Source organism: Chrysemys picta, chromosome 8 (genome assembly GCF_011386835.1).
Source record: "Chrysemys picta bellii isolate R12L10 chromosome 8, ASM1138683v2, whole genome shotgun sequence".
Classification (NCBI taxonomy): domain Eukaryota; kingdom Metazoa; phylum Chordata; order Testudines; family Emydidae; genus Chrysemys; species Chrysemys picta.
Window position 1 is genome coordinate 52,768,262 of NC_088798.1, and position 15,497 is coordinate 52,783,758.

At 40.0% G+C, this 15,497-nt stretch overlaps 1 protein-coding gene across 3 annotated transcripts in view; it reads right to left on the minus strand.

The window, feature by feature from the left end:
- Nucleotides 1-15,497, minus strand: part of HMCN1 (hemicentin 1) — a 335,176-nt gene that overhangs the window by 21,742 nt on the left and 297,937 nt on the right. For all 3 annotated transcript variants that reach the window (XM_065554460.1, XM_065554461.1, XM_065554459.1), the window contains 14 exons: nucleotides 14,402-14,536; nucleotides 14,003-14,193; nucleotides 12,762-12,843; nucleotides 11,804-12,073; nucleotides 10,798-10,968; nucleotides 10,469-10,639; nucleotides 9,147-9,317; nucleotides 7,993-8,163; nucleotides 7,108-7,278; nucleotides 4,925-5,095; nucleotides 3,574-3,723; nucleotides 3,202-3,339; nucleotides 2,559-2,680; nucleotides 680-917 (listed from right to left, as the gene is read on the minus strand). In XM_065554460.1, the coding sequence (XP_065410532.1) occupies nucleotides 680-917; nucleotides 2,559-2,680; nucleotides 3,202-3,339; nucleotides 3,574-3,723; nucleotides 4,925-5,095; nucleotides 7,108-7,278; nucleotides 7,993-8,163; nucleotides 9,147-9,317; nucleotides 10,469-10,639; nucleotides 10,798-10,968; nucleotides 11,804-12,073; nucleotides 12,762-12,843; nucleotides 14,003-14,193; nucleotides 14,402-14,536 (2,352 nt within the window). The remainder of the gene's footprint in view (nucleotides 1-679; nucleotides 918-2,558; nucleotides 2,681-3,201; nucleotides 3,340-3,573; nucleotides 3,724-4,924; nucleotides 5,096-7,107; nucleotides 7,279-7,992; nucleotides 8,164-9,146; nucleotides 9,318-10,468; nucleotides 10,640-10,797; nucleotides 10,969-11,803; nucleotides 12,074-12,761; nucleotides 12,844-14,002; nucleotides 14,194-14,401; nucleotides 14,537-15,497) is intronic.

Below are 15,497 nucleotides of genomic sequence, written 5' to 3' on the forward strand. Positions count from 1 at the left end.
TAAATAAATTCCCCTCTTCCAACCTTTCTCCCCAGCAATGACATTTTAAAAGGTCCTTTTTAAAGATAAAACCACACCTAAAAGTTCTACTTTTTTAATAGGCCTAAAATGTAATTTATGAGGTGCAAAGGGCCTTATGCTGGCCACTTACATTGAATGAATTTAACCCTTTCTATTTGCAGCACTGTTGCTAAAATTAGTTTTTGTTTCCTTTTTATTTTTATTTTTTTACATTGCGGGTTTTTAGTCTTTCAGGTGAACCTTTAGGATAATATAGCAACAATTTAGGAATGATTTAGAGGCTCTTAAACTTTTCTCTTTCAGTTTTTCAAAATGGCAGTTTGAAGCTGTTCAGAGGTATAAGTAGTCCCAGCAAAAGTGGATGGGGGGGGGGGAGGAGGAAAGTGCAGGAGTGGAAATCAGAGGTATAAAATAAATACATAGCTATATAATAAATTGAAAGTGACATCAACATCAACATGTGCCATCAACATGTGTATATGTGTACCAAAATGATCTGAACATCTCAATGCTCAATAGCCTCCTCTTCCAAGATCATACTCTACTGTGGAGGATATTCTATTCTCCCAGTATTCTTCATTCATATTATCTTTTTATTTTGAAGTAAGCCTTACTCTAAATTGGATACATTTGCCATTAATAAAGAATCAAACAATACCTTTTGCAATGGAAGCATGGATTCTAAAAGCTAGTGTTTCTTCTAGTGGGTTGTACTCTGTTGCAATAGAGGAAGCCCGGAGTGTTTCCAGCAGGAATGGCATTTTTCCTCGAGTGTGATCATAGGTAATGGTGTGGTTCCATGTATATGGTACACTAACTCCATCTATGGTGAAGAGCCGTGTAGAGTAGGCATACAGTCGTCCAGGGCCAGTCTGAATATAGTCTTCCGTGTAATCCTGAAATACACATCACAAATCCAGATCTCGGTACCAGCAACTGGATTCTCTGGCTCAGCTAGTTTACTGCAAAAGAGGTTTTTTGTTTTTAACTAGCATGAGATGTATCTAGAGAAAGGTGCTTTTTAAAAAGCTGGACAAATTGTACTGCAAATGGCACATGGCTATTTAGCTTCAGTTACTATAACTGTTGAATTTTAATGGCTCCCACTATATGTCCCTATTATTAGTAAGGAAATAACTGTGGTAACTGAGATGCCACAGTCTAGTAGCAATTGGTGGATCCTGACTTTAATGATGGTGGCTGTATGACCATATTTCCAACTCCCATCCCCACACACACCCTGACAACCATAAAAGGTCCTGATTGGTTTGATAACAAGATCTTTTGTGGTCTGAAGTGCTACTAGCAACCACACAATATTTATTATTTAATAATCTAGGAAGTTTACTAGAAATGATAAGCTAACTAAACAATTTACTGCAGAAGTATTACACCACAGTAAGGAAACTTTTATAAATATTTGGTGGCGCTGCACATTGATTGTTCCAAAACGTCAAAAAAATCTAAATATCCTTATTTACTATACCCAATATTTATATATTTGGATTGGTTATCCATCAACAAGCACATGCAGATGTTACATTTATAATTTAAAAAAAAACCATTCTTTCAGGATAAAAAACAGTTATCAAATCCATGATACATAACCCTCGATCCCTATTGTTAATCCAAGCAAAATCTTCCATGGCTTGATCAAGCAGTTAAGACTTGAAGTGTTAAATAGTGACTTTTGTGGGATGATGGAGTGAAGGGGTTCCAGAGGTGTGGAATGCCCTGTCACTAGCCATGAATAGTGCAGCCAATGAGTAGTAGTAGACCTCTTTCAACAGGATGAAACTAACAGACAAGGCAATGAGATTATAACCTCTTGCTTTGAAGACTGCAAGACAATCCAGTCTGTATCTGATCATTTTGGGGAAAAAAAGTATGGGAAAGTCCTCACGTTTAGAAAAAGCTAATTCTGTAAGAAAAGTGACTGCTCACCATTATGGACAACTCCATGGGACAAGACGTTAATGCTATGGCACAGAAAAAGGTCTTCCTTACCTCTGCCACAGCCACATTATAGAAAGATTAAATCATCAAGATTTTATGCAACCTGACACAGCATGTTTTCTGCAGCCACAGCTCTAGCCTCCATCCTTGTAGATGACCTGTGACAGAAACCTTTGAGGACATTGTGAAGGTAGGGAATGCATAGATGCCAGACTGTCAGTGTTCGTGGCTAACAAGTTGTGAATAATACTCTACAAAAACTTTGCCAGGGTTGTGCGAAATGGAGGACTAGCATCACCCTTAGAAAGGTCTAGAATTTAGCTTGGCCAATCAGCCTTTTGCGCAAGATAAAACAGGCCATCCACCTGACAGCAGTAAACCCTCACCTCATCTTGGAGGAGAGGGTGATCTGATCATGATAAAAAACTTACCTTCACATGTCCAAGCCAATCATAAAAATAAGTCAGAATACTATAACATAGCTTATGGTACTGTTGATGGCTGTATTAAAATATGTTAGATAAGAAAAATATAAAACTGAAGCAAGAGTGCAGAGATGTCATTTTTGCTAGCAATTTTACCTTCACGCTAACATCAGCTGAGGACTGTAGCTGCAGAACATAGCCACTCACTACCACATCCAGCAGTAATGCTCCATCTGAATCCATACCACGGGCAATATGAGTCATTCGCAAAATCTCTCCTGTGAATTTTAACACACATTGATTTGTAACCTATCATGATTTGTGATTTATGTTAACTGCACAGTATTTGAATTAGGTCCATGTTGAACCATGTTAATTTATGTTAACATGTCATTCTTGTGTTTAACCACTACTTTGCCCTATATTAATCCTCAGATTCAAACTAGGAAAAGTGAGTCTATAAAGCCTCATGTTCAGCTAGTTATCCAGAACATGCTGCTGTGAACAAACATAAATATGGTAAATGATACACCTCTACCCCGATATAACGTGACCCGATATAACACGAATTTGGATATAACGCGGTAAAGCAGCACTCGGGGGGGTGGGGGTGGGACGACTGCGCACTCCGGCGGATCAAAGCAAGTTTGACATAACGCGGTTTCACCTATAACATGGTACGATTTTTTGGCTCCCGAGGACAGCGTTATATCAGGGTAGAAGTGTATTTATTAAGCAATTCAACCTTGTATTATGCTTGTCACATACAAATAGAGATTGTGTCCCATTGTTAACTAACCAGTTGCAAACTCCACTTGAGTCTCCCTCTTGAAGATTGCGTTGGTGAGAGTAAATCCATTCACTGCTTCTCCAATTTCCTTTGCAGCTGCCCAATAAATAGGATTTAGAATGGAAACTAGCTTCCTCATTGCTGTACCTAAAGAGAAATACCATACTTCTTTAAAAATGCTCTTTGTGTGCTCCTCCTTTCTCTTGATGTAAAGAGAATGTAAATATATTAGAAGACCTCCACCTCCCTCCTGCCTATGAAAAATTGAAGCCAATTCCTTAAAATCTTTGATGGTGCCTTAATGAAAGAAAACTGAAAATTGACAAACCTAAGGAAGATTCCTTTGTTTACTTATAACTCAAGAAAGCAAACTGAACTTACCAAGACTGCGAGGGACATTTGTGATCTTTGCTTGTATTATTCTAGTGTCAGAGTCAGGGCTATCTGTTACTGTGGAATTCAGGAAAGCAATTCCAAATTCAACATCATTAATATTTCCAATAACACTTCCTCTGGCACGTGGAGGCCCACCTGTTGGGGGAAGTGGAAAAACACCCCATGAGTGAAAACTCAATTTTGAAAGAAAAATATTCAAGACTAGCACTGAGTGCTCTGAGAGAACACAAAGTTCTCTATGTGCATGTGGATTTACATTTTATGGAATGTTTATTCATATAATATTAATAATCATAGCACCTCATATCCATAAGGATACCAGGACCATTTTTAAATGTAAGCTGATGTATAAATTATGACAAAGGGATTACATTATGGACCACTGAAATGCAGCCACTTCTGGGTAAAAAGCAACAATTGTTGAACAGTGCAAACTGGTGCTACACAACAGGTTACGGCAGGTAAGAAAGTACAACTAAACAACTGAAACTACTGGGGAATTCAGGCAGGCGGAATGTAATTATTTGGCCAGGACACTGGAGTGTATTAGTCATACCAGATGTCAAGCAAGACTTGTGTGTGTTCCCACTCTGTTTTAGAAAAAAACAACTGACAAACAGAACGTATTGGCAAAGAGAGACGTGTTTTCTAATTTTTTTTAAAATGTATTAATATTATTAAATAGAACTTTTCACTAGTATAGTACCCTTATTTTGAGGATGCATAAGTGATTTTCCCATATCACTTTCAGATTTACTCTCACAATATCATACATCTAGAACAGTGGTTCTAAATCGTTTCACTATTGTGCACTATTTTTTAAACTAGAGATAAGAACTGATTGAATTAACCATTGCAAACATAGTTCCATTTGCTGTTTATGAACCATTTGGAAACGATCCTGCATTTGTGCAAATATATTTATTTCTTGATAGCTCAGGTGAACAATTTTCAGTTTTACACCTTGTTCAGTGTGACTATTATTTATTCACTTTTCATGTGATATGACTGGCTGCCTAAGTTGCATGGTATTTTTTTTCAACAATGCAATCATGGAGCAGAAACCTTTTAAACACTGCGGATTTTGAGTTTAATTGATCAAAAGTGCCTCTGGAAATTCCTCTTGAAAACTGTCAAATGCTTCAGCATATAGTAGCATTCAGCTGACTACAGTTTGCCAGTGAATGGTTACCAGATTCTATGTAAATGCTATGACATGTCTGGAGAAAGGATATGCTGAATGGACAGGCTTACTCATTACTGAAAGATTTATAAATAATAAACTAGGCGTTTTTTGGTTCATTTGCTTTGGTGTTCAGTCTCTGCAATAACATACCTGGACATGCTTGGATGTTACACCTGGACAGCTGTGAAGAGTCTCCTGGGCAAGGACGTCCACCATTTGAAGGGGCTGGATTAGTGCACAGTCGTGTTCGGGTCTGCTCCCCTCCTCCACAAGAAGCAGAGCATCCGATCCAACCTTGCCATGTTCCCCAGTTTCCATCCACTATAAACAAGGATGGAACGTTGAAACAAGTGGCTTTTTGTAGCAGATATGTCAGATTACACATAGATAGGGTTTTTGCTGCCCTAGGCAGCAGCACTCCTCCTCTGAGCATTCTGCGGCGGGGGTCCTTCCGCTCTGCGTCTTTGGGGCACTTCGGTGGCGGGTCCTGGAGCGAGTTAAGGACGCGTCACCGAATTTCCGCCGAAGACCCAGAGCGGAAGGACCCCCTGCTGCCCAATTTCCGCTGAGGGCGGCAAAATGCCACCCCCACAAATCCTGCCACCCTAGGCAACCGCCTAGGGTTGCCTAGTGGAAGCGCCAGTCCTGCATACAGAACAATGAATTACACTTCAAATATAAATTCCATGTTGATAAAGCTGACATCTTTAAAAATAATCAAACAGCTACAAGGATGGCGTACCATTTTCAATGATAATTCTGTAGGCAGGGTTGCTTCCCCAAAAAGTACAATACCTTTGAGATTGTTCATGCCCATATATCAGCCTTACTCAAAAGAAAGAGGACTTTTCAGGGAATGTTTCCAGTGCAATGGATGAGGATTTAGCAGGGAGATATGTGACTAAATCCCCATGCATCATACTGATAATATACCCCACATAACTATCCAAGAAAATTATATGCACAATATGGGGCGGTCCTTGCCACCACTTCTATGACTACAGAGTCCCCCTGCCAATGGAATGCACCATGGCTCTTCTGTGCAAAGAGTGGGCATAGGCTGGATTTGGAAGTCCTCTTATGCCGCAGTGCAGGCAGGTTGCAGCGAGAGAATCTGCTGCCTGGACTCCCAACCCAGACCAAGAGAATGCTGGAGACAGAGACTGCTTGTAGCCTTCATTTGTGGGCTGAGCACTGAATCCATGGATCTGGCTCTATAACAATAGAAGACTGTTAATGAGCAGAGGTGAAGAGCTCAGACTGACTCCCATTCAAAAGTGGCTCAGTTAGGTAGCAACTGAATGCTGTTGTCACCTGACAGCTGTTTGGTTGCCTTGTGTAAAAAGAACTAGTGGTCTCAGACCTGATCTTAGTGAGCAGATGTCCACATTCAAAATCTACTGTCATTCTTGCTGGCAGTCTCACTAGAGACGCCAAATATTTGACCGGGGCTTGGAGACTGAACTACCCTCTTAATCCTACAGGTGGTCAGGGATGAAGCACATTGATGGTCACTGAAGGGGAATAATGAGCAAAAGAGGGTCTTCCACCTGTGGGGCCAAGAACTGGCATTTCTCACAAGTGCTAACATTCACATGGACCAAAGGGATCATTATAACCAATTAAACTAAAACAATACCAGATGGGTGCCACACAGAAGGAAAATACATTAATCATCAATAAAAATCAAATATTTTTAGATCTGTTGTTAATCATGGCACAACTGAATGCAATCCATTTCTGGATTACTGTTGTAAATACTGATCTGAGCCAAGATACCCCCATGGACTTGATAACAGGTTTCAAATCATGGGGCTTGACTGGTAATTCAATGGAACTCAGTGGGGTTGAGCAGGGTATAGAACTGATGAAATAAGAGGAGCATTAGACCATATAAGGCTGCTTGGTAAAAAGACATGTTTTAGCTATCCAGGAGAAAGCAACTAGATTTGGTTTCGATTTTATTAGATGTACTGACTTTGCTCCTGGAATACATTATAAAAGGTCAGTGGTATCCTCTGTAAAATGTCATTAGTGTGAGAATTAAGAATTGTTGGGAGTATGAAGGGTTTCATTTTCACAAGCTATTTGTCTTTTGATTGTTATTTCCCTGGTTTATATAAAATATAACCCCTTAAAGGGATAATCATTTTAGTGTGACAGACACTTTATTTTTTTAATAAGAACCCAGTCAGACTGCATTAGATCTTTCTACGAAGTTGGACATAATTACAGAACTTTTTTCTTTCCTGCTTGCATAGTATATACATCTTGGTCTCTGAAGAACGTTAGAGGAGGTTTATTTATTGCCTTCTGTTACCATAGAAGCTCACCAGGGCATAAGTCAGTGTTACATCTCTGTATCTGCGTGTCAGCCCCTGCACATGCTCTTCCACCATTGACAGGGCGAGGATTGTCACAGGTCCGATATCTCCTCATCTGGCCTCCATTGCATGTTCGGCTGCAAGTTCCCCAACCACTCCATGGACCCCAGTTGCCATGAACTGGAAATTTTAAATAAAAGTCTTTACATACACTCTGCATAATGACAGCAGATATGGAATCAACAAACAGTTAAATCAGAAAATATATTTTCTGAAGAGAAATTTTTCACACAATTCCAAGTTTACTGCTCTTTTAGCTAAAAAATGCGAAATTTAAGCCTCCAATTAAGTCATTTTTTCCACTGCAGGGCTATTCCACCCTTGAGCCCTGGAGTTCAGTGCTTTACTACTTTAGGAAAGCATGCAGCATATAAGTCAAATATCTAATGGAGAGAGGTACTGAAAAAGGAGATTACACTGATGGTGGGTGTAAAATAGCAAGATTGTGACTTACAGATACTGCCTGCAGCTCATGGAAGCACATTGCTTCTAATGTTGCTGCAGGAGCTCATACAACAGTTACTACTGCTATGTTGTTTAGCAGTGCTTACTCCCCAACTCCTGGCCTATGCAATGGTGCAGCTATGCTGACTGATGAAGAGGCTGGTTGGGGATATGGATTTCCTCTCATCCCTCCTCCTTTGGGGAGTCTAGTGCAGCTTCTGATGTTCAAACCCTACTTTTCATTGCTTGGAGCAGGATTGGGTCAGTGCCCTGTGCAAGGGCACAAGGTGAGAAAGAAGGCTTTTTCCATTTCCCCCTATTACCATATATACCCTTTGAGAACCCATGTGCAGGGAGGCACAATCTAACCCAGTCATCCCAAACACTTACTGGGGCAAGGGTCACTGTTGCAAAAGTCAATCTGTACGTCATTTCCTTCACATTTGTGCCCTCCAAACTGAGGGGCTGGGTCTGAGCAGTCCTTTGTCCTCTGCCTGGTACCTCCTCCACAGGATACAGTACAGGCACTCCAGCTGGCCCAAGCGGCCCACTTTCCATCCACTGGTTAAAAATTGATGACATTGTACAATGAAACTTTCACTTTTTAAATAATCAAATCTAGCATAATTGTATCAGCAAAATACTGCACTAAGTGTTGTGCTGAGTGACAATCCGTGCAACCCCTTGAACTACAATAGGACTGCAAGGAGTGTAACCCAGAACAGGATCTGGCCCATTACTTTTTTACTTAAATTAAAATCCACCTGTTAGCGTAATAGTTGCAGTGACTGTCCATCCACAGTGACTTCCCAAAATTCTTGTGTGCCTATAAGTAGGTCAAACAAGTAGGATATGTAATAACTGAAATCACCAACACAATAAGATGGTCAGTAGCAGTCAGTCAGTGGAGGTGCTGAGTCACCCAAAGGGAATCCTCAGCTACTCAATTAGTACAGCTTCAAGTCTCCTTTTCACCACTAAGAGGGTAGAATAGGGATTTAGCATAGGACATGGCACTGTGTGTGTTCAAGATTCATAGCATTTAAGGCCAGAAGGGACAATTAGATCATGTAGTCTAACCTCCTGGATATCACAGACCATTCAATTTCACCCAATTACCCTGTATTGAACTTATATTAAGGGAGTGTTTTGAAAATTGAACCTTTCCTGTCCACATATAGATGTGGAAGATTAATGAATAACAAAGGGTAGTTAGACCTGGTGAGAAGTTCTGCAGAAATTACATGTTTAGCTGCCAAGGATTTACATACTACTTTTACACAATGGCAAGCAACAGGAATGGAAACATAGGGAAGAGCAGGATTGGGAGGGAAGGGCTAGTTCCATATGTTACGACTGTTAACTCTTTTCATAGTGAATGTTGAGTAGGAACAAGGAACTAAATTCTGATTTTCTCAGGGATTGCAGTATTTGCCACCACAAATGGAGCAGTTATACTAGCTCTAAGTACAAACTAGATAGAGTTTTGAGAGGAAACAAATAGGCTAGTCCTTTATTTTCTGTTTGTATCTTATGCTTCTTACCTGGACAGTGTCTCTTGTTGCAGACCTGCATCTGTGTATCAGGCCCCTCACAATATGACCCATCAAATGATGGGGGAGGACTATTGCACAGCCTCAGTCTGGTCTGAGTACCTTTCCCACAAGTATCACTGCAAGATCCCCACGGCAGCCAAGAGCCCCATGCACCTTCCACTGTCAAGATAGCACAAACAAAAACTACATTTAAACTACAGAACGGCTTTAACTTGAAGTTCAAAATCAAATCAAAAGAAAGTGATGTCTCTGAGAAGTATTCACAGTAAAATTATTATAACTCCATTTTCTCCATTACACACTGTCCATAAATTAAATATTCTGAATCAGCCATTGAAAAACCTGTTCCCTGAACAACAGCTGAAACTGACCAGCAGTTTCCAGACAGATATTAATACTTTCCTTTTTGTTTCCTTAAAACATTACTTCACCTGACCACAAACTTGGAACAACAGTGATTCTGCCAGGTGATTGAAGTAGGCTTGGGATCAGACCTGCTGGTTTCCTTTCATAAATCACTGAATCTGACAGTCTTGTAGTGGCACACAATCTCGGTGGGAAAGAGGCTTCCTAGCTGTATAGCTCGTACAGCAGCCCCACTGGCTAATATACAGCAGGGACCAGCAGTTAGAACTGGTTTTGTAGGGCACTACAGGAAACTGTCTCAGTGGATCAAAGTGCAGCATCACAGTATCAGAGAAGTCCGCAGAGGGAGAGAATATTAGGAAAAATGGCAATAATGAATAGACCTATCCAGTCCAAATGTACTAAGCAGAGAAAATCATAATTAAAAATTAAAAGGACATTGTCAAAGAAAATACATACATTATCTGTGACACTGATAATACCTTAAATTACTAAACCCAAAAGAATGTATTTTACTCTGCACCTTTTATGCTGCTTAGTAATCTTTTTTCCACTTTGGACAATGAGACTAGAGTGGTCAGTTTTATTGCACTAGCATACAAAGCTGATGTGTTTAGGTTGCAAACACTTCAAGGAATGTTAAAATCAATATAAAAAACCCTATGAAAATATTTTTCATGGTCAGTTTTATAAACCACCCTCACCTCCATATTTTAAAAACCTAAATTTTGGACTTAAATTTCAGTAAATTGAAAACCTTTCAATTACTGCAGGCAATTTTTAAATAGATCAAATAGAATGTCATTTTTTTCCTTTTTCCCCCCTACCATAATGATTTCAAAGTGAAAGAGGTTAAGTATGTGGGCTTTAGAGAAGAAGAGATACCAAACTGAAAAGTTTTAAAGATCAGTATCTGCAACTTATAATGAACACACTCTTCTCACCTGGACAAGGCCTGATGTTACACATGATTGATTCCACAGCATTGCCATCACATGGTCTTCCGCCATGTTGAGTTGTTGGGTTACTACAAGTTCTGGTTCTAGTCTTGTTACCTTGTCCACAGGTTCTCGAACACTCTTCCCAAGACCCCCACTCTGACCAGGTACCATCCACTACATAACATAAAAAAAAGCACCATTTTACCAAATATATTATAGAAAAGATCCTCTCCCCAATAAGTCAAAGAATTCCAGACAGAAGAAACAATGAAATGGTGATGCCATGGAGATCTGTTAAACATACACTGTATGAGTTCATTAAAGAAATCTACCTGGACATGGTTTGTTCTGGCAGCTGCGTATGTCTGTATCACGCCCCTGACAATGCCTCCCACCATTTGCAGGGAGAGGGTTGTTACACTGACGGATCCTCTTCTGAACACCTTGACCACAAGTTACACTACATGGTCGCCATTCAAACCATTCTGAAAATCCGCCATGCACTGCAGTGGAAAAATTATATTTGAGCATTTATAATGTGTGTGTTATACAACCAGGCTCAGGAATATACTTTCTCAGCTGTGTTAAAAGATCTGCTAAATTTTTGCATTTTTAGAAAAAAAGATCAAAATAACCCTGCACAAGTTCAGAGGCTACCCTCAGATATCCAGATAGTATCACATTATCGTTAGTGAAGAATTCTTCATGCTTTAGTTGAGAAAATACTTCAGGTATTCTGGCATGGTTATCACTTATTCTCCGACATTAAAGATGAACTCAAGTTGTGGAATGTGGTCTGTAGGCAGCATCTCAGTTCAGGATCATCTCTATCATAGAGTCTTTGGGCATATCTAAACTGCCCTTCAGTTCACACTCCAGGGGTCTGAAGAGCATTGTGCACCAAAGGGCTGTGGTGTAATTCCCCATGCAAACACTGCAGGTGCGAACTAAAGAGTTCGCATTAACTCTTCAAATAAGACTACATTAAGTAGGAATCTTTTCATTTGCACCCACAGTGTCCACATGGGGCAGTTATAGCACAGCACTTTGGTTCACACTGCTTTTCACACCCCCAGAGTCCAAACTGTGGGGCAGTGTAGACATGCTTTTACATATTCCTTCACTCTCAGCTGCCTGTCTTGGGAGCATGCTGAGGATGATGACAGTTGAGAAAGTGGAACAAAAGTACAAAATTTTGTGAAGAAGAGATACACTGACATGTCCCACTAGACTTAACATGTAAATGTAAGGAATATAAAACCTGGGTCATAGTTATTCTGTTTTAAAGCTGGAATCTCGCAATTTGGTAATCACTAGACAGCACTTTAGTGTACCTGCCTTGGACAGTGAATGGCACTCGGACAAGGATTGATCCCATCAGATTTCTAGCCACACATTCATATTCAGAGGTATCCTCTTTCTGTGCTGCAACAATACGCAAGGAGCCATTAGACAAGACAGTCACTCTGTCATTGCTGAGGATAGGATGGCCTTGGCGGGACCACTCAATGGTTGGAGTAGGTTCTCCATTTGCTTGGCAGTTCAGGATTGCTGTGGTACCAGCATCAACCACCATCTCTACTGGTTCAACTGTAATAACTGGAGGACCTGAGAGAGAGGAGAGATTGTTTTAGCATCACTGCATTCTGCAATAAATGGCTACAAGAGCAGATGACATTTTTTTCTTTGGACAGAGGTTTGGTCTGAGAAAAAGCATGAAATCCTACTTCATTAATTTTGGCATTAACTACTATTATACATCTCCAGAGATCCTTGAGACAGACAAGGTCGATGGTGGAAATTAAACATGATCTAGAATACACAAACAATGAAAGTGGTATTGTGGTTTGTATTGTGGTAGCACACACAGGCCCCAAACAGGATTGAGGCCCAATTCTACAAACAACTAGTACCATCAGTAGTGCAAAAACACTTTTCAATTAATTCTCACAATACCTAAATGTGGTAGATATTATTCCCATTCTATACACAAGGAAACAAAAACAGAGGTAAAAGGTTTGATTCTTCTCTGAGTTATAAATAGAGAAGAGATGTTTGAAAATTCTGTCAATAAAAAAAATTATTCTAAAATTCCATCATTTGTGTAAGAATTAATTTAAAGCCCAGTTCTGCCCTCAAGAATATGCCAAAGACAGAAAAAGCAGTGAGGTGCCCAATTCCCATTGGTGAATTTTGACTGTCTCCTCCCAAAATTACAAAGGGACTTGCACACATGTATCCAAAGTCATCTTCTGGCCGCACTCTTGTAGCACTAGATATCTGATTTGAGTCTTACTCTGAAGCATTAGTGTCACACTGCGCTCAACCACGCCGGCATCATTTGTAGCTATACATGTATAGTCACCAGCATCTTCATTCTAAAGGACAAACAAATAATCATATAAACTATCAACCTACATGGAGTAAGTTAATCTTTTCACAATGCATTTCCTGTCAGTGAGTTTGCTATTGTCAGTATGGCATGCAACAGACCTTAAAGAAGTAGAGGGAAATCATTAATTAACAACTACCAGAAAAGTTTATCATACAAGCTGCCAGTCTTTTAAACTACACCCAAAGTGACTTGAATTAAAAGGTTAACTGGGATGGGAGTTTGTTACAAGCAGGTGAGGATAGAGAGAAAAACAAGAGAACTGCATCCAAGTAGTATCTACATGGAATTCTTTCCAATGTTGCTTATGTCCTTTTGAGAAACTTAGTCTTTTTCTGAAACGTATATGGTAGGTTTCAAGTCATCTCAGTCAAAACCATCTGCTTGTTAATATTGTAGATTCCTATATAGTATGGTGCTGGATTTGTAAGTATATAAAGTAGATTATAAATGTAGCAATACAAAGAGAACTATAGACTACTATTGTTACTACCCAGTAACCAAAAGTTTTAATAGCAATTTGAACATTTTACTTTTATTAATAATAAGCTAATGTCTGGTTTTTTTTCTTCAGCTATTTACATTTGTAAATCTAGAAGCTTTTTCTAAAACCTTTTATAAGGGCCACGTTTTCAACTGCAGCTTCTAAACTTGAATGTGCAAATCATGAACATGCAATTTGAACATGCATATTAGGAGTTGGGGAGCCAGGTTGAACTTTCGAATGTAGGATTTAGGTACACAAGTAATTAAAATGGGGGGGGGGGAATTCTGGTACCATTCTAGCCAATGTCAAAACTCCCACTTACTTCAACAGAGCCAGGATTTCATTATCAGATTTTGTATGCCCAAGTTTTGAGGCTTTGTTAAGTCCTATTGAAAATGCAGCTCTGCAAGTTTATAGGGGATAGACAGAACAGATACAACATTCCCTTGCTTTGTTAGTGAGGTCACAGTAATTTGAGCAGGATATTTTAGACTGCATTAAAAAAATTACATCTTTTTAAAATGTAGAGTAACTACCGAATATTTTTTAATAAAGGCAAATTTATATTCAGTTAAAATACATACCTTTTTGGATAAATTTATTTACTTACAATAATTAAATGTAACATACAAACACATTTTAATGACTAGTGACTCACAACAGTGCCATAGATGGCAAGAGAACCATTGCTGAGTTGTCGGATCCTGTTGCTAATCTGAATGCTAACTCCTTTTTTGCTCCATTGGATTGTTGGAGGTGGATCTCCTCTGACCTCACAGTTCAATATAGCATTACCACCCAAGGGCTCAATCCAGCTAGAATAATAATCCCCTTGGAAGACCGGAGGCTCTGAAAATGATAAAAAGCAAAGCGAAAGCAAGAGATTCTAAATGAAACTACTGATAGGAATCCGCCATTCTTTGTTTTCATAAGATCTGAAGTTCAACTTGTTACCCCTTTTCCAATCAACCATGGCAGTGCTATTGGATACAACTAAAAATGAGGCTGTGTGAAATTGCCACTGATTGTGCCTGATATTGCAGTTATTTACACATACCTTTGACATACACAAATCCAATAGCCTTTATAGAGCCAACTGTGTTTTCTGCTGTACACACATAGGTACCAGAGTCGTCTTTAGATACTCTTTCAATAACTAGTTCACTGTGTCCATTAGCATTGTCAAGTTTTGCTGTGGGGAGAAGAGATGTCTTTTAAAAACACTGAAGCAGCTCTGGAAAATATCAACAAGTGATACATATTTTACAGGAATAGGTTTAGATGTACAGGGTTGCTTAGCAGCATGGCTCAATGGCATGCTTCTATAAAAGAACTTACCATTGCGTTGGACTAAGTTCTGAGACATCTTTGATTACAGACCCTATTATGCCTTTCCCTGTCTGCGTGTCTGTTTTAGAGGGCTGAACAAGTCAGTCAAACAGTGTTCGTTGACTGGTCACTCTATTGTGAATGAATTTGCCCTGCTTCTCCTTTCAGTCCGTTCATGTTTTGCATTCCACCAACAGTGACGTTTTATTCATACAGGTGCTTGTGGAAGTCATCTTTTGTGCTTAGATGCTGGAATATTTATTATACCCAATGTGTACATTTTAATATGGGACATGCAGTTTGACACAAGGGGACAGGGTTCCTAAAGCCCTTCTCCAGAGTCCAGGAACAGAGGCAATTTAATGTTAATTGTAGTTTTGGTATTCTACGCTAACAAGTTCCAGATATTACCATTGTCTAGACCAGTGTTTCCCAAACTTGGGACGCCGCTTGTGTAGGGAAAGCCACTGGCGGGCCTGTCCGGTTTGTTTACCTACCGCATCCGCAGGTCTGGCCGATCGCGGCTCCCACTGGCCGCAGTTCGCTGCTCCAGGCCAATGGGAGCTGCTGGAAGCGGCGCGGGCCAAGGTGAATCGCGGCCACTGGGAGCCGCGATCGGCTGGACCTGCAGACGCAGCAGGTAAACAACCCAGCCCAGCCCGCCAGGGGCTTTCCCTACACAAGCGGCGTCCCAAGTTTGGGAAACCCTAGTCTAGACAGTTTGTTACACAGGCCATACTATGTTTTTCCCCTTATGAACTTTATACTGTAATCTCAAACTGACATCACTGCACACTAACACCACTTCTGGAGGGGGAAGAATC